An 18041-nucleotide genomic window follows, 5' to 3' on the forward strand; every position below is an offset into this window, starting at 1 on the left:
GAAGCTGAAACACCAGCTACCGTCAGACTTTCATCTGCAAAGGCAACATGTTTAATCAGCATTAAATCCCTGGTCAAATGGCCCCGCAGTAGACGGTTATTTACCGGCTCAGGCTTTGATCAGCATCATTGTTAATGCAGTAATTTGCAGGCTGCTTCTGATGCCTCCGAACTCGGACCCAAATACGCAGAGCGGTTAACGCTCCAAAATCAACTCTATGGTGCAAGCGCTGACGAAAAACTGACTGCAGCTAAAAATACAACAGAAACACTGTCACCATCCTCCAGGCTGCTGTTGCTACAGATGCCAACGATTGTACATAAGTCGAAGATACCGCACACTTTCTGGTGTTTTGACTGTATTTGTGACATTAAATGAGACAAACCAGAATTTAAGACAGAAGGAGGACACTCTTCATCTACTTGCACCCGGACAAGGACGATTCTGCTTTTTTTTGTTTTTTTTGCGGGAGTTAAAAAGTTCAGTGGGAAAATAGGATGGGGTAATAGAAATATTTGAAATGGGAGTCCAGGATGGGGAAGGAACATAGCGTATCACTTACAATTATTGCAACCTTATATGATGTCCTGCGAAGATAAACAAAGCTAACCACATCAAACCCAAGCACAAGTCGACGTCTGAAAAGGGGCGAGTGATTCATGTTTGTGAGTCATTTGGTCTCGATGCGTCCCGTTTGATGTGTGAATGTGATGGTTTCTCTATTTGTGTTGGAACACAGGGAGCACACACACCGCATGCACCCAGGTTTTATACCTAAAAAATTCACGGCCATGTTCAACGGGCGAGGTTACAGATGAGGAGCAGATGGAAGATTTTAAATGAGGGCTAATTACAAACTCCATCTCTTGTTCTGTAACTTTTCTGGCACACAAAGGGTTTTTTTCTCCCCCTTTTTTGTGTTGTAATTGGATACAAGCCCTTTGAAAGAAATTGCTACTTTCATGCGTCTCTCCCCGGGGAGAACCACACGTCTCATTTTGAGTTATGACCTATTGTTGAAGTAAGCAGACAGTTACATATTACAGACCTTTACCGAGGAACGTTTTCAGGCTGTGTTTTTCGCAGTTTGATGCAGTTATCTTAAGAGCAGCGGGCACTAAAACAACACTGCATCAATGACCTGCCTGACAAACAAGTTTTCTGTTCGTTTCTTCATCCAGATTTTGTAGAATTAAACCGTCTCAACAGAGGTTCATAGTTCAGTTTGGTCATGTGATGGAAAAACATAGTGCCCTGCTGTCTGCTGATTGTTGACACTTCCTTTTTATGAATGCTTCATTTATCTACATAGATCAGATTTTACAAGTTAAAATTTCATTTCAGACATTTTTGTCAGCCGTGACTGATCATCTCATTAAGAATCCCTCTGACAGTACAGCTGAACTTGGGTCGACCAGCTAGTTTGAACGTGAGTACGCTGGTTTCACAGTAATTGAACTGAGTCGTTTTAGTGGGCGTTGCAAAATATCAGGTCTGTATCAAGTTTCGTATCTGTCAGAAGATAAATATCATTGGTTAATTTCCAGACCTTGTGTAGCAGCTGTTGTCCGTCTGATTGGGTCAGCCTATGATGGAATGCACCATTTCTACTTAAAGTGAAATAGGATCTCTAGAAACGCAGCCAGATCTGCATTTTAACAAATTATTGCAAAACTTCACGAAAGACACAAGTTTAAAATGTTGCACTGTTAGCTTTGGTGTCTGATTTGTCACAGCGCAAGCGAGCAGTGCTGTAGTCGACAGGAAAAAGCCAGTTGGTCTTAATGACCTGGCCTGGATTAAGTTTTTAATATGGCTCTGCTCTCACCTCTTAATACACGATCACCAGCAATGAATTACTTATGTAGTTTATATGTGTCCTCTGGGCTGCATATTTGTGGCTTATTTCCCCTGTTAACACTGTATATTTGTCCTTCTGGCGTCTTGAATCGATGCAGATTGCTTAAAGCTGTGAGAGGATTAGGATGGTGTGACCATACAAGGGTCTATAACCTGCTCCTGTCCCGGAGTTCAGCTAAAGATGTTTAACTTCCCCCCCATTAGAGGAGGCGAGGCCTTCAACAGCATTTTAGCTTCTTTTTATATATGTATCTGTTACAGCAACACCTGCAGTTTGTTTGCTTGGTTAGCAAGAAAGACAGATAAAAGCTAAGATAAAAGATTCTTTAGCACAAGAAAGTCGCTGTGTCCACACGGACATTTCTTTATTTAGCACCATGTTGGACAACTGCAATAATTGCACAAGTATGATTTCATTTCTAGAGCGCTGCTTTTGGAGGAAATGTGGGAATTCTCTAACAGAGAGTGAGCTCGGTAATCAGAAACAGGGACAACACAGGCACCGGTCCAAACAGAATGCTAATTCTCCGTTGCCACAATTTATCTCCATCCTGGTACTACAGTTCAGAAAATGTCATTTCATTTCGCTGTGCTCATACATTTTAATAAGTCAGCTGAGACGAGCCATGCTCAGCCATGTCTTCGGGCTGTTTATGGCATTGCTCTGCTAACACGCCATTGGTCAGTCATTGACAGGCCGAATGGGACAGTGAACTCTGACCTCTTGAGGACGTCTCACACTCTTCAGCTGCCATAATAAAAGATGACAATAGAGAAGAGAGAGAGAGGGAGAGAGAGATTAAAAGGTAAAATGAGCAAATGACGCTGATGGACAGCAGATTTTACTTAAATCATGAACACTTCCATGGAGTAATCAAGAGAAGCAGCCAATGGGTGGACCATACAGCAGAACGTACACAGTAAATGCCGACTTGGCTTCATCTCCAACATGACCTCAGACTACGGAGCATGCAGCACAGAACCCCTTTCAACCCTGAGATGGTACATTTCCAAGCAACCCCAGATGAGGTGTTGAGTACTTTTGACTATTCTTAGCCTGTCTTGATGGGGTCTGACACAATCATATCCACTCCACCCCCACTGAGCTGAAAGCACAGATAAATCAAACCTACCTTTTAAGGCAGAAATGCACAGGAAGACACACTGAGCCCGCTGGCCTGAGAACGCTGAATATTCTGATCCCCTCTTGATACAAGCAGCTTCTACAACTGTGGCTTACGGCCCAAAATGAGTCAGAGGCCTGCTACAAGTGGGTCCATACATGAGGAGAGTATTTGGTTTTCATAATTCTCCTTTAAGATGATGAATTTTATGACCCAATTCAAAAATATAAAATCATCTGACATCCAGTTTCACCACGTGGACTATGGGGTCCATCTAATGCACTAGGCCATTCATTTCCTATGGAAACTGCTGTCATCTCCACTGTGTTTGCTTTTGACTTCAGAGGAGAACGTTGAAAATTATGAACTTATGCCGCACATTGGAGAAACCAATCAGTTTGTTAGCTAAAAGAAGCAACTAGTGAATGCAGTAATAGGCTTTTGCTTTATTTGCAGCTGTACCAAAGGCATATCTCAAAATAGCACACAGATTTTTTCATTATAAAAAGAGAAAAAAAATGTGCCAGGCATGAATATAGAAAGCACAATCAGGGAAAAGATTAAAGAGAAAGAAGAAAGAATATATGGGCTGTTGTACCTAAGTACATTTAATTCAGTAATTTCAGAGCTGTATATACTCTGTTTTAGCATGCTTGTAACAGTTTTCCACTCTCAGACACCAGTGTCCTATATTTCCCACCTGTACCAGCAGAGGCCTCTGGACATGATGATATCACTTTAATCTGCCGACCACCACAAACACGGTGCTGCCAGTTTTGTTTGTGGTTTCGTTATGAAGCTAGGTAGCATTGTTTCACTGTATGTGTATTTGTTGTTTTTGAATGAATTCAGCTTGACAACAATATCATAATACAGATACATCATTTTGGTCACAATTAACCCCCAGGCCATAAAGCTTCTACGTCACATAATTAGCCAGCTAGCAGAAGATGCTAACATTTGTGTCTCACAGCTGGAAAACACATTGTTTAATTCATCTCTTATTCTTTGAGCAATTTGCAATTATTCAATTCATACATTAACGAGTGTTTCCTTTTTTTTTTCTTTTTTTTTTACAAAAAACAAAGAACGAGGGGCGGCACGGTGGTGCAGTGGTCAGCACTGTCGCCTCACAGCAAGAAGGTTCAGGGTTCGAGCCCTGGCTCGGGCACAGGATCTTTCTGTGTGGAGTCTGCATGTTCTCCCTGTTCCTGTGTGGGTTCTCTCTGGTACTCCAGCTTCCTCCCACAGTCCAAAGACATCAAGAGGGGACGAGGCTGATTGATTCTCTAAATTGACTGTAGGTGTGACTGTGAGTGTGAATGATTGTCTGTCTCTATGTGTTGGTCCTGTGATGGACTGGTGACCTGTCCAGGGTGAACCCCGCCTCTCGCCTGTAGGCTGCTGGGATAGGCTCCACAACAGCTTATTTGGAGTAACAAATACTTTCTTACAGTAAATTGTTGTCCATGAACTCATAAAGTTACATTTGGCAGAGGCTGTGTAGTCCTGAAGCAGCACCAGCCTGGCATTGAGGAAACGCTGCTGCACATAAATCTCGGCTGTTAGAGACATTGGGCTGAGTTCATGTTGAAGTGGAGGGTTTATGTAGAAAAGGAGGCAGACTTCATAGTCACGTTAAATATAGGCTTCTATTCAAAAGAACCACTATCCAAGGTTTCTGTCACCGCAGCTTTTTGCCAAAGACGTCTGATTTTAACACCAGTATTGCTGCCTCGTGAGTGTCTTTGTTGGTGATGCAAATTTCAGATTTTTTTTTTTCAGATTTTCAACCGCTAAACACACAACTAACTGTTCGGTCTGCATTCATGCTACATTTGTTTTGTATTTCAACCAACCTTCTAGGTCCAACTCAACCAAAGAAAACTAAACCCTCTGTCTCCTCTGTGTTGTCTGATTATAACTTGCTTTATAAACACAAGACTGTTTGAGACACGAAGACAAAACTAAATAGCAGTCTTATATATATAAATATATATACACACACACACACGCATACACACACTCTTGTCCATTTCATCCACTGTGCAAACTCGCAGGCTTTAGTGCACAGATAAATTGGTTAATTTAATTTCCCATCATGAGTTTGACTTTTCAAACATTCAAACTTCCAGCCTGCACGTCCACTACGATTCATTCTCTCTTTTTCAACTTGAGGGAGACTGGAATGCAGAGTCGGCACCTTTGCTTCCTGAAACCCATTTCAACACACTGTAAAAGGACACTTGAGTTTACAAGCTTCTGCTTTGCCACTATTGACCAATGACATTACAAATTACTGTGGAATTGTGACATTTTTATAGATGTTAGTGTGAGAATGTTAACTGCAGTTACTCATTTCCCAGCAGCCCCCAGAGACCAATATGTGCTTCCATCTGACACCAGTCGTGATGTAAACCCCACAACAAGTAGTGTGTTGTGATAGCATCTTTGAGTCCCTCTCCTAATGTACACAGACAACAACTTCAACATTTTCCCTTATGACCGCATTCATTATTTCTTGGAATATTTGAACTGTTGTCGGTACAGAATTGGATTCTCTGCGTCTTCTCCCTGTGCAACTGTTGGCAGGGGCAGGGCCTCGCTTATTTATTATGAATGACTGTTATCAGAGCCTGACCTTAAATATCGCTACCACGGAACAAAATAGGCCACAAGGTCGCGTCAAATCTGTGGAGCCTTGAACGACAGTCAGCGGTCGTACAGGCGAGGCTACTGAGGGAAGTAAAAGCATCTGGAAAATAAAAAAGGGGAAAAAAATATGATTACCTGGGGCTCAGACGACTGCCATTTCATTGTTTAATGACTATGATGTGGTTTAGAGTGAGAATTTAACGTCTCCCATCAGACCAGTGTTGAAAAGGTCACACTGCCAAACACTTTAGCAGATGGCCAAACAATTTTTGGACTTCTCCTTCATTTTAAGAAATGAGATTGTCTGCTGACTTTTAAACACAGGAGAGGATTTACTGAGCTGCCAGTCGACACAGACGACTTCTTGTCCGCTCTGCCTATAGTTCATCCCTGCTCGTATTAGTTTAATTATGAAGAAGAAAATATTGTTTTGACACACAATCTCAAACAATACCTGTACATGAATACATACATACATTTATTTGTACAGTCAAACAGGATTTTCCATTTCAGCAGATACACATCTGATTGACTTGAAGCAGATGCAAAATATCATCATGATATTGTGACCTGAATACAACAGATCCGCTCGCGCTCTCTGCCCCCCCCCCCCCCCCACACACACACACACACAGCGAAAGTTTCAAGATGAGAATGAAACAGGTTGCCAGGACGTGCATGTACAGTACCTCAATCTGTTTCCTCTTATATTTGTTTCATAAGTAACAAACAGCCGAGAGCGGAGCAGACGGGGATTTTGCATCCTTCAAAAGTCAGGCTAAGCCAAAACATTCGCTGCAGAGCCGATAAGTATGACGATCCAGGGCTGTTTTGTCTATTATTCTATTTTAAACAGAAAACTAACTCTCTATCATCAGAAGACGCAACTTTTCTCTTTATTTTCAAAAAGGAGGGGTGAAGAATGTCACTCCCATAGTGTCTCTGCATCATCCGCTACGATGGCATTTTGTCCTTCGGCTGGTTGAATGTAAAAATATTCAGAGTGCAAATCCTGATGAAGATATTCAAATGTGTTTTCAGCCGCTCTATCAACAACAACAAAAAGAAATCCAACAATAAGCTTGTTTTGCAGAAAAACACATTCATTTCCTGATGATTTCCTCTAAGTGGAAATGCACCAACAAGCAGCAGGCACTGCAGCAACTGGACAAGTAACAGTAAAATACTTCATTTCAAATGGTATTCTGACACACATTTAGCAAATAATGCAGCCTCTGAAATTTCTTTTAGATTACACATCTGAATGTTCCTGCCACAACAAGGCTACCAGTGAAACATTGCGGCTGCCACCTGAGCTCTCCATCAGGCCTATTTGAATAGTCGGGAGTGATAAAAGCAGCACTGACTCCTGCTGACCTCGATGTTTCTTTCACTGTGAAGTTCAGAGGAACTCGACGCTGACGCAGCAACGATCATTCAAATCTGTGACAAACTAAAAGAGGGTTGCTTGGTGTTCTGTTGATGTTTGACTATAAAAACAGATCTTCTCTCGTTACTGGTCCTGATGAACGCTGAATATCGTGAACCCTTTCAACTTTTCCAAGAATAAACGTCATCTGCAGGGAAAAACAATCTGAAGAAAATCTGCTTTCTCAGAATCACGGTGGTGCTGTGGTTAACCTCCAGAAACCTATCAATGACCAAGAGGAGGTTCTGCTAAATAAGGAAAGAGTTCTTTTGCAGCATGGCAAGATGACGTGACAGCTTGGTATAAATATGAACGCCTACCTTCCTGGTGCTGCTAACAACTTGCCTTTTTTTGGGGGGTGTCTAACTGTTCCCTGCAGCCAGCCAGTCATCGCTCTCAGCCTGGCACAGCTAACTTCTGACTGGTGGAAATAAAAGCTGCCAAACCAGACACAGCCCGCCATTCTCCTGCACTTCGATTTCTTTTTCTCTACCACCTATTTTCCACCGTCTCATCATTCCTTCCGCATCGCTTTCTCCTTAAATTGCACTGTCTAATCACCACATCAACTGGGAAAATTTGGGGAGGGCGTAAAATCCCTAAAAGTTTCTCTCTCCTCCCTTGATGAACACGGTCCCTTGAGCAAGCCTCTTTGAGGTTCTGAAGAGGAAGTGAGGAATTTTATTTTAAGAGAAGAAATCTTTTAAAGACAACAGCAACACAGCTTTGTTGGAATCTCCCTGAATATGTTGAGCATCTGTCACAAGTGTTAAAGACACATACACAAACACAGTCACTACTCCTGTCAGAGTGCATCTCTGAGAAGGATCCAGTACTCAGCCAGCCTGGTTTTCATTTAAAGCCTTTAATCGATTCAGTGTTTGTTTGCTCTATGAAACTGCATTTAGTTAGTTAGTGATATTGAATGGGCTCGGGGGGTGAAATGACATTGTCTTCATTAGCAGCCGATACAACGTGAACTGCTGAGACTTCAACTTGGTCCACATGTTGTTGAACTGGATGACTCGAGTTACACAAGAGCAGAACACATGTAAATCAGCACAAGTGCAAATCTTCATACATCAAATCTGTCAAATCAACCAGCGTGTGTTCAACAGCGATTCAAAAGGTGCGTTTTTGTGGCAGGGAGTGAGAAGAAATAGCGTTAAGCTAAAACACGACTTCATCGTCTTGTCTGTGCGTGAGCGGTAGGTTTTCTGCATTAAACCAGCAGTGGCGCTCAGAGTCAGTGAGGTCACGCTGCCTACAATGTGAGAGAGATGTATTGATAAAACCAGGGGTTGAAACGTTCACACAGAGGAAGAAGCTAAGTGCCGGGAGCTGCTGAAAACAGAGCCGTTTTATTCACGACTAACCCAGAACCCCTACTGAGCAGATTTTTGGGTATGTGTGTGTGTGTGTGTGTGCGCATGTGCGTATACATGTGTGCCTCTGCTTCTTTTGCTGTAGGAAAAGCACTGATTTCTTCATCCTGCTGCAGCCACAAAACTCTGCCACCGACAGGAAACTAATCTGAACCCCTGGCTAAGCACAGCACCAGGAGATATACTCACAATTCACTGTTCTCATCCACCTTTGGCTGCAAGATGAGCTCCATATCAACAGAGGACAATGTGTGCATTGTTAAGCAATCGTGTGTGTGTGTGTGTGTGTGTGTGTGTGTGTGTGTGTGTGTCCCAAAACACACACACATACATGATTTGCTGTTGCTCAGACACTCCTCTCCCTGTTGTTCTTTGTTGATGTGAATGTTATGGATTACAGTGCAAGAAGTTTGTTGATGCTGTCATACATGTTTGTGCAGGGACATGCAACACATGTTCCTCAACAATTTACCACTTCGATTGTCTGCAGCTTGGCTCAAACAGCTGATAACACTTTTGTTTGCTTTTCCTCAGGGTTTGGTGCCACCCAGCTCCCCCATCACTGATTAGCAGGAGGGTAGACTCAACAGTATGACACCGACATCTCCGGCACTGGCAGGAACGACCCTCTGAAAATGTGTCCGACAATAACGTACTTTAGTGTGGCATCCTGGTGAGCCATCTCACGCCAAACTGACCGTGCATTTTGGGGTTGAAGCCAACGTTAATATTTGAAAGAAAAAAATTAATACGGCTAATTCAGCAACATGTATATTGGATTTTTTTGGTAAGGATCCTGTTGTCATCCAAGCAGTGATGGACGTTAGTGCTCTTCCACATCGTGTTATTCAGGAGCTTGACTGATCCTGGATCTTAAAGACTGATGAATATCAGGAAGTAAATAGATTCTAATATCTATATATCAGCGAAAATTCTTTCAGCAATAATCCCTCGAAAGTAGTTTTCAATAACAGGTTTTCATAACCACACATACAGGTACAAAACGACGCACTTACGGATGCGTGTAAAGAGTCCAGCGGGAGGAAGGCAGCACAATCCCTCGCACCTTCCACTGTGAGTCATTCAGGCCAGTAATCCTGAGAAACTCTTTGTCTGGGTGTACACTGTTAATTAGAATAAAAGAAAAACAAATGCTCCCACTGACAAAGCTCTTCATTTGTGATCGATCCCTGGAACAGTTTGTGCAAAGACGTGTGTTCCTGGCTGTCACAAACACGAGACCACATACACACTTTACTGCCCTATAAAGTATTTTGTCAGACTTCATGCGGGACACTGTCACAGCCCACGAATACAGCCTTCAAAAGTATACTATAAATGTGGCAAACACATTCAAACAGTTTAGACTCTCTTCTTCACAATATACACGTGCACCCCCGGAGAGTGTGAGCCACCACAGTATCACAGTTGTTACGTGATCATCGAGCCGAACTTGCTCCGCTGCCAGAGACGTTGCCCTGCAGAGCATTCAGCAGCGGGCATTTCAACTCGCTGCTATGATAGTGTGAGTCCTACTCGGGCTGGGAGACAACAGAGCTGCTGGACTGGAAACTCTGGATTCACCACAGTCCTCGTCAGCAGCCATGACACAATACCATGGAGCTTTGTGACGGCTCGTGTTGAATGTTGGACAGCAAAGGAGGTTGAGTCCTGTCTGGTGGCGGCCTGCCGTAATGTCCAGTGTTTTCATCATTTAAATGAGTTGCTTTGAAGTTAGTTAACTTGCTTTTAACTATCTGTATTTCTCTTTGATGTTTGGAGCGAAATAGCAAGATAAAGACCTATTAAAATCAAAGGAAGAGACAGAAAACCGTGAGATTTTGGTGGGTAAACTGATCCAAACAGATGTGACTTGAATTGGGATTTAAACAGTCTGAAACAGATTCCAGCTGGCGGGTGTGAGGCGGACAACAGCAACCAAGTTTGTTTCACGACAGCAAGCAGAAACACCAGAATATCTCGACTTATTCATCATTAGGCAGGGGCGTGGAGGAAGACAGCCGTTACCTGGACAGCACCACCAATGTTTAAACAGAACAAACAAACTCTGGCCACATGCAGCCCATCATCCAGGCTCTGAATGGATCCTGCAGTGGCCTCACAGAAAGGTGCTTATCAATGAGTGTCGCTTTGACCCCTTTAACAACCATAAAACACACACAGACATAAAGCTAACAGCCTAATGGAAAAGTAAAAGGACTACTGTAGTTGATGGGGGGGGGGGGGGCAGATAGACCACAGACAGCGGGAATACACACAAACTCTCACACACCAACACGCAGATGGTGACATACGAAAAGAAAAACCCGAACAAACCTGTGAGAGTTCCTACAGGAAAAAATATCAACAAGGCAGTACATATTAATAGAGAGTTCATTCCCAGAAAAGACACCTTCTCCTCAGCCGTCTGGATTTTATTTGCAGAGTCTGATGTCGGGCAAACAAGTGTTGACTGCAAAGTTCGTCCTAAGTCTGTGGAAAACAGGGTTGCAGTCATGAGCCGTTTCACTGCATATCGAAGTTTGCACATTGGTGGTCAGTGCACTGCCTATGCTTGCTTCTCTGGAGTGATTTAACTCGGTGTACACTAGAGGTCGCACAAGCTAGTCGACTTTACTGGCCCGTGGCGACGCTTTAACCCCGACACAGACCAGTTGCTAATCAGGTGATTGCCACTAACAACATGCCTGATCCTGAGGTGAGGGTCATGGCTGAAGAACCAGTGAATGTGTAATAATAGTTTGATTCTCTGGTTCAAAATACAATCAACAGGGTCCAGAAGCAAAAACTCTACCTGAGCAGGATTCCGACAGCGCCAGGTAGGCTAAACTGGATCTTGCATGACTACAATCATAGCTCCATTTAAACACTTCTTCTTGCTGACTGACACGAATGTTCACTTGTGTTACAGCCAATTGTTGTAGAACTTGTTGTGGCAGCTTTGTAGATTTAGGAACTTTCTGGTCTGCATAAAAAGTACATGTATGTGGAATACCCATGCTGGCCGTACACAGTCACAAAGCATTCCCTTCCCCGGTGTTATTTGGTGATTACATCATCAGCAATTAGTGCATGTTGACTTGACTTCCATTTTAATGGTTTCCACTTAAAATGATGAGCATTTATGAAACCAAAAAAACAAACCCAAAAACAAACATTTGTTATGGTTCCTTTAACAGTCGCTGTAGCTCATAATGACCGTGTACCATGAAACATGGTGATATGTTCTCAGACACCAATCACACTGTTGAATACAGCTGAATAAGAAGTGTGTGCACGCAAGACACACACACACACACACACACACAAATCTAGGGCGGTAATAGAAGAGTTACTGTGTACACAACCACCCACACAGAGCACTTCATACATTGACAGCAGGATATACTGCCCCATATTAGCAAACACACACACACATACAATACAGCAATATGTCCTCTTCTAAAGGCGAACACCTGGAGGATATTTACCTTTCATTTTTTGCATGGAACATTGTTGCATGTACAGGCCTGGTATTCCATGACTGGAATCCATGTCTCCACATACACTGAATACTACTACCATGGCTGCCATCCAGTTCCTGGTATGAGCTACTGTACTAAGATAGATGTCTACGCAAAATGAGAAGTGACTTCCGAGTAAAAGAGGGTAACAACCGACGTGAGAGCACAGCCAATCATGATTTACAGAGTTACAGGTGGGCTTGTATTCGGCTCAGCAACCTGTAAAGTACTGCAGTCAGAATACAACAGCCCAGTAATAAATCCTCCCTTCAGGAGGGTTGTTATGTTGAGCTCCTGTTGTAGAGGTGTTGATGATCATGCCTTTTGAATGGTGCTGTGTTACATACAGTTGCACCAAACGACACTGCAGTTTCTTCAGTGTTTAAAAATCACGAGTCGGTGTCCGTTCCAAAACCCAGAGATGCTCAGTTTAACCTCCTTAAAAAGAAAAATAGAACGCAGCAAGCATGTGAAATTGAGGCTGGGTATCTTTCAAAAAATATTCAACCACAGTTCCTTTAATCTTAGTTCCCTGAACTATACTGATTAAAAGCCATCCCAAGACAAAGAAATTTACAGGACATTACGTATGTCACAAATTTTTGGGTTGTGTTTTCAGCTCCTCGGCATTGTCACACCCACAGTAGTCTCATAACTTGAAATAGAAACCAGATTACCAAAATGGGGTTTAAATTAATTCTCTTTAGTCTTCATGCTTTTCCACTCACAGCAGTAATACAGTGCAACAAACACCAACACCACGTTGGTAGATTTACTCCTAAAATATTGAAATGTGACACTGAATGATCAGGAACTGTCTAATATTTCACAGTATCGAAGCGATTAGATGATATCCTGTTTGAGGTGTTGCTCAAAGCTCGGACTGTTTTTTTTCTTAACAATATTGTTGCCAATCAAATTTATGAGAATGAAGTTTCAATATTTGGCCCACCACACTTATTGCTGGGGTGGGCTATCAGGACGATGATGCCTTAACACACGTCAAGCAGCTGAGCAGGCGTTTTATTACATGGTTTAATTAGTTGGAGCTCAGTCAATCCAGAGACCTGACGACCTGTTCATCACCGAAGCCGATGAGAACAGCACCGAGTTTCCTTACTGACGAGAAACTCTCGTTTAAAGCCGCTTATAAACATATATTTCATCCTAACCCGACCGGGACCCGAGCTTGAGCCCGGCCGGTATCGATGCTCAAACATGGCCGGTATCCGTGCTCTCACCCGGCCGGCCGGCGTTCATCACACTTCCTGATCCCTGCTCATCTCGCCGAGCGGCGGCTGCATGTGCTGACGTGCTTTAAAGCCGAAGCCCCCCGGCCCACTGATCCAGGCCAGCAGCTTCATTTTGAAAACAACCACTCTGAATGTTTCACCTTTTAAATCCGCTCTCACGTTAACCGGCGCTGCCACAATGAAGCGGTCAACATGCCGCCCGGTGCGGACGTGCTCCACTCCCACTGCTACGGGAAGACATTCACCGGCACAGCGGGGACTCGGTGCACCCCGGCCGGCCAGCCCAGATATCCTGCGTGCCCTTGTTCTCGCTCATCTCTACAAATGAATGCCTGCCCACCGATACTAGCAGGCCCTTTATCTCACTCCCCGCAGTCCCCGCAACCGGCGCCAGAACAGCACCACATTACACTGCTCCATCTTTGTCCTGGAAGAAAACCCACACGGACACCGAAGTGTGGCCAAAATTGCAGTCGAGGAAGGGAAATCCTACCTTTCTACTCAACGCTGTCCCCGAGTAGAAGTAGTAGGCTATCCCCAGCACCCACAGCACGGCAAAACATAACAATATCCTCGATTTCCTCCGCATGGCTGTCTGATTTTGTCGTCCGCCTGCTTGTGTGCTTCTCCGGAGGCTCGAGTCTGGGTTGGTTGTAGCGGCTCGTCCCGGTCGGCTGTGTCCGTGCAGGACGCTTCGCCGTGCGGCTTCGGCAGGCTTCGTCAGTCGGTCAGAGGGAACGAAGGGAGCAGGAAGCAGCCAGCCAACATCAACGGGGTTAGAGGGCAAAGGCTAACCGACTCTAATCCAATCAAACGCCGGATCAGGCAGCCCTCTAGGAGGCCCGGGGCTGGCAGCGAGTCGAGCCGTGCTAAAGTGGAGTACAGGGGGGTGGGGACACTCACGGTAGGAAATGATTAGTAAAAAATTCTGTTGAGGCTGAGAGAGCTGTGAGCTTCTTACTCATCATGCAACATGATTTAAGAGTATGCAGCAGTACTCTGGGCTTCCGCTAGGGGCGCCAGAGAGGTTAGACTCCGGGTTGAGAGTGGAGAGTGGAAACAAAAGCCCTGGTCCACATCAGGATGCTACCTGAGAGGCTGCAGAATACGCCCACACACAACCTGAAAATTATCCGTGAAGCCACACTTCTCCATTGCTTTGCCTTATTTTAGGCTATTGTTGATCTTTTATGATATGTTTTTTATCCTCTAAATGGGTTTTTGATCTGTTTGGCATCGTTTGAAATTGTGAAAGTCCCCTGTACACATGTATGACAGCATACAAAAACACTGCAGTGTGTCTTGGTAAAAATGAGGGGCAGAATGGTGTTCATCTATAGAAACAAGGTTAGAGTACTTTGATCACATTATCATGTTCTATACCCCAAGTAGTCCTGAAAGACTCCCCAAGCTGGTCCAAAACGCTGCTGCCCGCGTGTTGACGAGAACTGGTAGAAGAGACCATGTCTCTCCTTTACTTGCTTCTCTGCATTGGCTCCCTGTCAAATTCAGAATAGAATTTAAATTTCTTCTTCTAACGTACAAAGTCCTCAACAATCAGGCACCTTCATATTTGACAGGGCTCATAGTCCCCTACTATCCAGCTAGAAGAAGCCTTCACTCCCAGGATGCAGGGTTACTGGTGGTTCCTAGAGTTTCTAAAAGTAGAATGGGAGCCAGAGCCTTCAGCTATCAAGCTCCCCTCCTGTGGAACCGTCTCCCAGTTTTGGTCCAGGATGCAGACACCCTCTCTACCTTTAAGAGCAGACTTAAGACCTTCCTTTTTGATCAGGCTTATAGTTGGGCTGCTTAGTCTGGCCCTGAGATTTGCTGCTCTAGGCTTAGACTGCCGGGGGATCTCCCATTGTGCACTGGGCTTCTCTCTCCTCCTGTATGTGTCATACATAAATCATACTCATATGTGTTTCTAACTCATCTTCCTCTCTGGAGCCTTCAGGCTCCCCGCATCACAGATCCCGGGTGCTGCTGGAGGAGGCTACAGACCTGAAGAGGCTCAAGCGGCCACCCGTGGCACCACCTGCTCACATCCATCCATCAGTCTCTTCCCTTTCTGTCCCTCTTTCCTTCTGTATATCTGTTTTCCTCCACTATCTGTCTTTGTTTCTGCCCTGCTCTCTTTCCCCCATTGAGCCTGGATCTGCTTGTTGTTCTTGCCTGTTAAACGGAAGGTTTTCATCACCACTGTTGAAGGATTGGCTTGTTGAAATTCATTGAAGAGGTGTCGTACTAGACCCCTACTTGTAAAGTGTCATGACATAACTTTTGTTCTGATTTGGTGATATACAAATAAAACTGACTTGACTTCTACATGTAGAACATGATGAAAAATGGAACATTTTGCCCACTGAAATTTGTGTCAAATGTTGCAGAAGAACTTCAATGGAATTGAAATACCACCTACTGCTTTTACTTCGCTAAAAAAAATTCCAGATCAAAGTACTACGAAAATATTATTTTTCATTTCACAAGATGTTTGCTGCTTCACTATGAAGTTAATACACAGGGTTTTTGACCTCTGCCACAGTGGGATGAGAATAGAGGAGGGTTGGGCCTGGGGTTTGCACTCCGACCCTGTAAAAGCCCTCCTTGCTGCAGAAAGGCAGACAATGGAAAAGCAAGAGAAGTTAGTCCTGTAGAGAACAGTTCTTCAGGTCTAAGACTTAAGAAGTCATACAGCAACACTGGGAGTCTGTGACACCTCAGGACTGCCAATCATCTGCAGGGTTTGTAGACAATAGGCTTCACATTTCTTCATCCTATTTTTAATCACAATATGCAGTAAAATGTGAGAAAATACAATCAGTATCTGATAGCTATAAAAAATAAGAATTACTATTTGACTCCTTTGACCAATAATCAGTATTTTGGCCATCAAGCCTTTTGAGCAAAAAATAAACTTTCATGTTAAAATATAGACATTAAAATTTTTTTTAATCTCCAGTGATACTAAATGACACTTATGAGGGTTATGGAGATCAAGTGGCAGATTATTGTTGAAAGTGTAGTACTAGAAATATCTTAAATAACATTTGGATCCATTAAAAGAGGAGCTTGCAGGTGGCAGACGATCCTTTGAATGTCTTTTAATATTCTCTGTAGAGTAACTGACCCATGAATGTTTAACGATTTTGAAAGCACAGTCACATTTGAGCCTCAAACTAAGGGTCTAATACCTAGCAAGCACTGCTTGCTTCATTCTCCCGCTGACTTTTTTTTTTTTTTTTACTTTAAACATGTGATTTTGACTCTACGGAGAGATGTCCTGCAGGCTGAGTAAAAAATACTCTCAATACACACTTTGTGTTCAGCCTCCATGGAGTGTCCCAGTAGTATTACACACACAGTGTGCTACAGTGGTCTGAAGAGAGACTTGGTGTTTATGTTACCTACAGTAGTGTCGAGCATGGATGGGTGGAAGTCAAACTGAGAGAGGTGGAGGTGCTGGAAAGCAGAGGAACAGTCAAGCACATTCAGCAGCACAGATGTCAAAGTGAGTTTTATCTTCTTGCCATTGCTTTGAACATCCTGAGTAATTGTTTTAAGGGTCTCAAATTACCCCTGAAGAGGATTGGTTTGGCTGCAGAGAATTTAACTTGTCTTCCAGAGAGACAGGAGAGGTAACACAGTTCATGAGCTAAGAACCCCGTCGACCATCTCAAATATTGTACTCTCTGTCAAGAATTTTAATGAACTGGGTTTATCTTTTTACTTGAAATAAAAGTTAACCAAAGGCAAATTGCAGTCTGGTTTTGTTGTGTTTTTTTGAGGAGAGTAAAGAAAGACAGGAAACTGGGTTAGAGAGAAAGAGGCATGACATGACTCAACAGAGGTCCTTTGTCAGAGTCAAAGGCCAACTTTGTGGTTCTGTGGTAGGAGGTTACTGGGAAGCCCCCGGCAGTTATTTTTAAAGATTCAAATAAAAACCTTGTAATTTCAATTAAATAAGTTTAGAGCTCATTAACCCTTGAATGAGGACTACAGAGGAATTCCTTATTCACTGATTTAAAAAAAAAAAAAAAGTCTCAGTCTCTGTCAGGTTACTCAGACATTCCTCTTTGCAGCTATGCCCTCCAGGTCCTCCTGGCTCTCTAGGTGTTCCCAGGCCAGGTGAGATTCTTAATCCACCCTTGTGGTTTTCAGTCTTCCCCTGTGGTCTCCCACCAGTTAAGACACTGGTGCAACTCCTCCAACAGGAGGTATGCTAATTAGACACTCACACTGTGCTTCCTCCGAATGTCTCAGCTCCTCACACGTCGAACCCCGACACCTTATGGAGGAATCAGTGACTCTGACTTCACACTGGTCACAAAGACTCCAGGATCGTTGAACTGCCTCACTTGGAGCAACAACTCACTTCCGACCTAGAAGGAGCAACCTGCTGGTCTGGAAAGAGAACCATGGACTTGGAGCTACTGTCGCTCAGCCCAACCACACTGGAGAAGTTTTCATGCAAGATCAAACATGCTGGACGTCACTGATGATGAAATCAACATCATCTGCAAAAAGCAGGGAAGTGACAGTCTCTAAACCACACATTTTCATTCCCCTGGCTGCACCCTGAGATCACATCAATGAATATTTAAAATAAGAATCGATGACAATGGAAAAGATCTGGTACAGCCCACACCCCATGTCCCCAGTCAGGTTCAGCAGTCTCCTCCCCACTAAAATTATTACTTCGTTTTTGCATAATCAAGTCCTGAGTGACGAACTTTAATGTCTGCTTCAACTAGACATTCTCTTGGAAAACAAAACAAAAAACGGTTCAAAAAATGATGAGAATAACTGTA

The 18041-nt window shown here is 43.6% G+C and overlaps 1 protein-coding gene across 3 annotated transcripts in view; it reads right to left on the reverse strand.

The window, feature by feature from the left end:
- galnt2 (UDP-N-acetyl-alpha-D-galactosamine:polypeptide N-acetylgalactosaminyltransferase 2) overlaps positions 1–14194 on the reverse strand; it is a 53984-nt gene extending 39790 nt beyond the window's left edge. For 2 of the 3 annotated variants that reach the window (XM_086187020.1, XM_086187011.1), the window contains exon 1: positions 13724–14192. In XM_086187020.1, coding sequence (XP_086043146.1) covers positions 13724–13819 — 96 coding nt within the window. In that variant the 5' untranslated portion in view covers positions 13820–14192. Of the gene's footprint in view, positions 1–13723 lie in introns of all 3 variants that reach the window. The other variant, XM_086187027.1, reaches the window with a different exon arrangement.
- Between the last annotated feature and the right edge of the window lie 3847 nt (positions 14195–18041).

The sequence above is a fragment of the Aulostomus chinensis genome, chromosome 2 (assembly GCF_037954235.1).
Source record: "Aulostomus chinensis isolate RoL2024-O1b breed Wild chromosome 2, RoL_Achi_v1.0, whole genome shotgun sequence".
In the NCBI taxonomy this organism is placed as follows: Eukaryota; Metazoa; Chordata; class Actinopteri; order Syngnathiformes; family Aulostomidae; genus Aulostomus; species Aulostomus chinensis.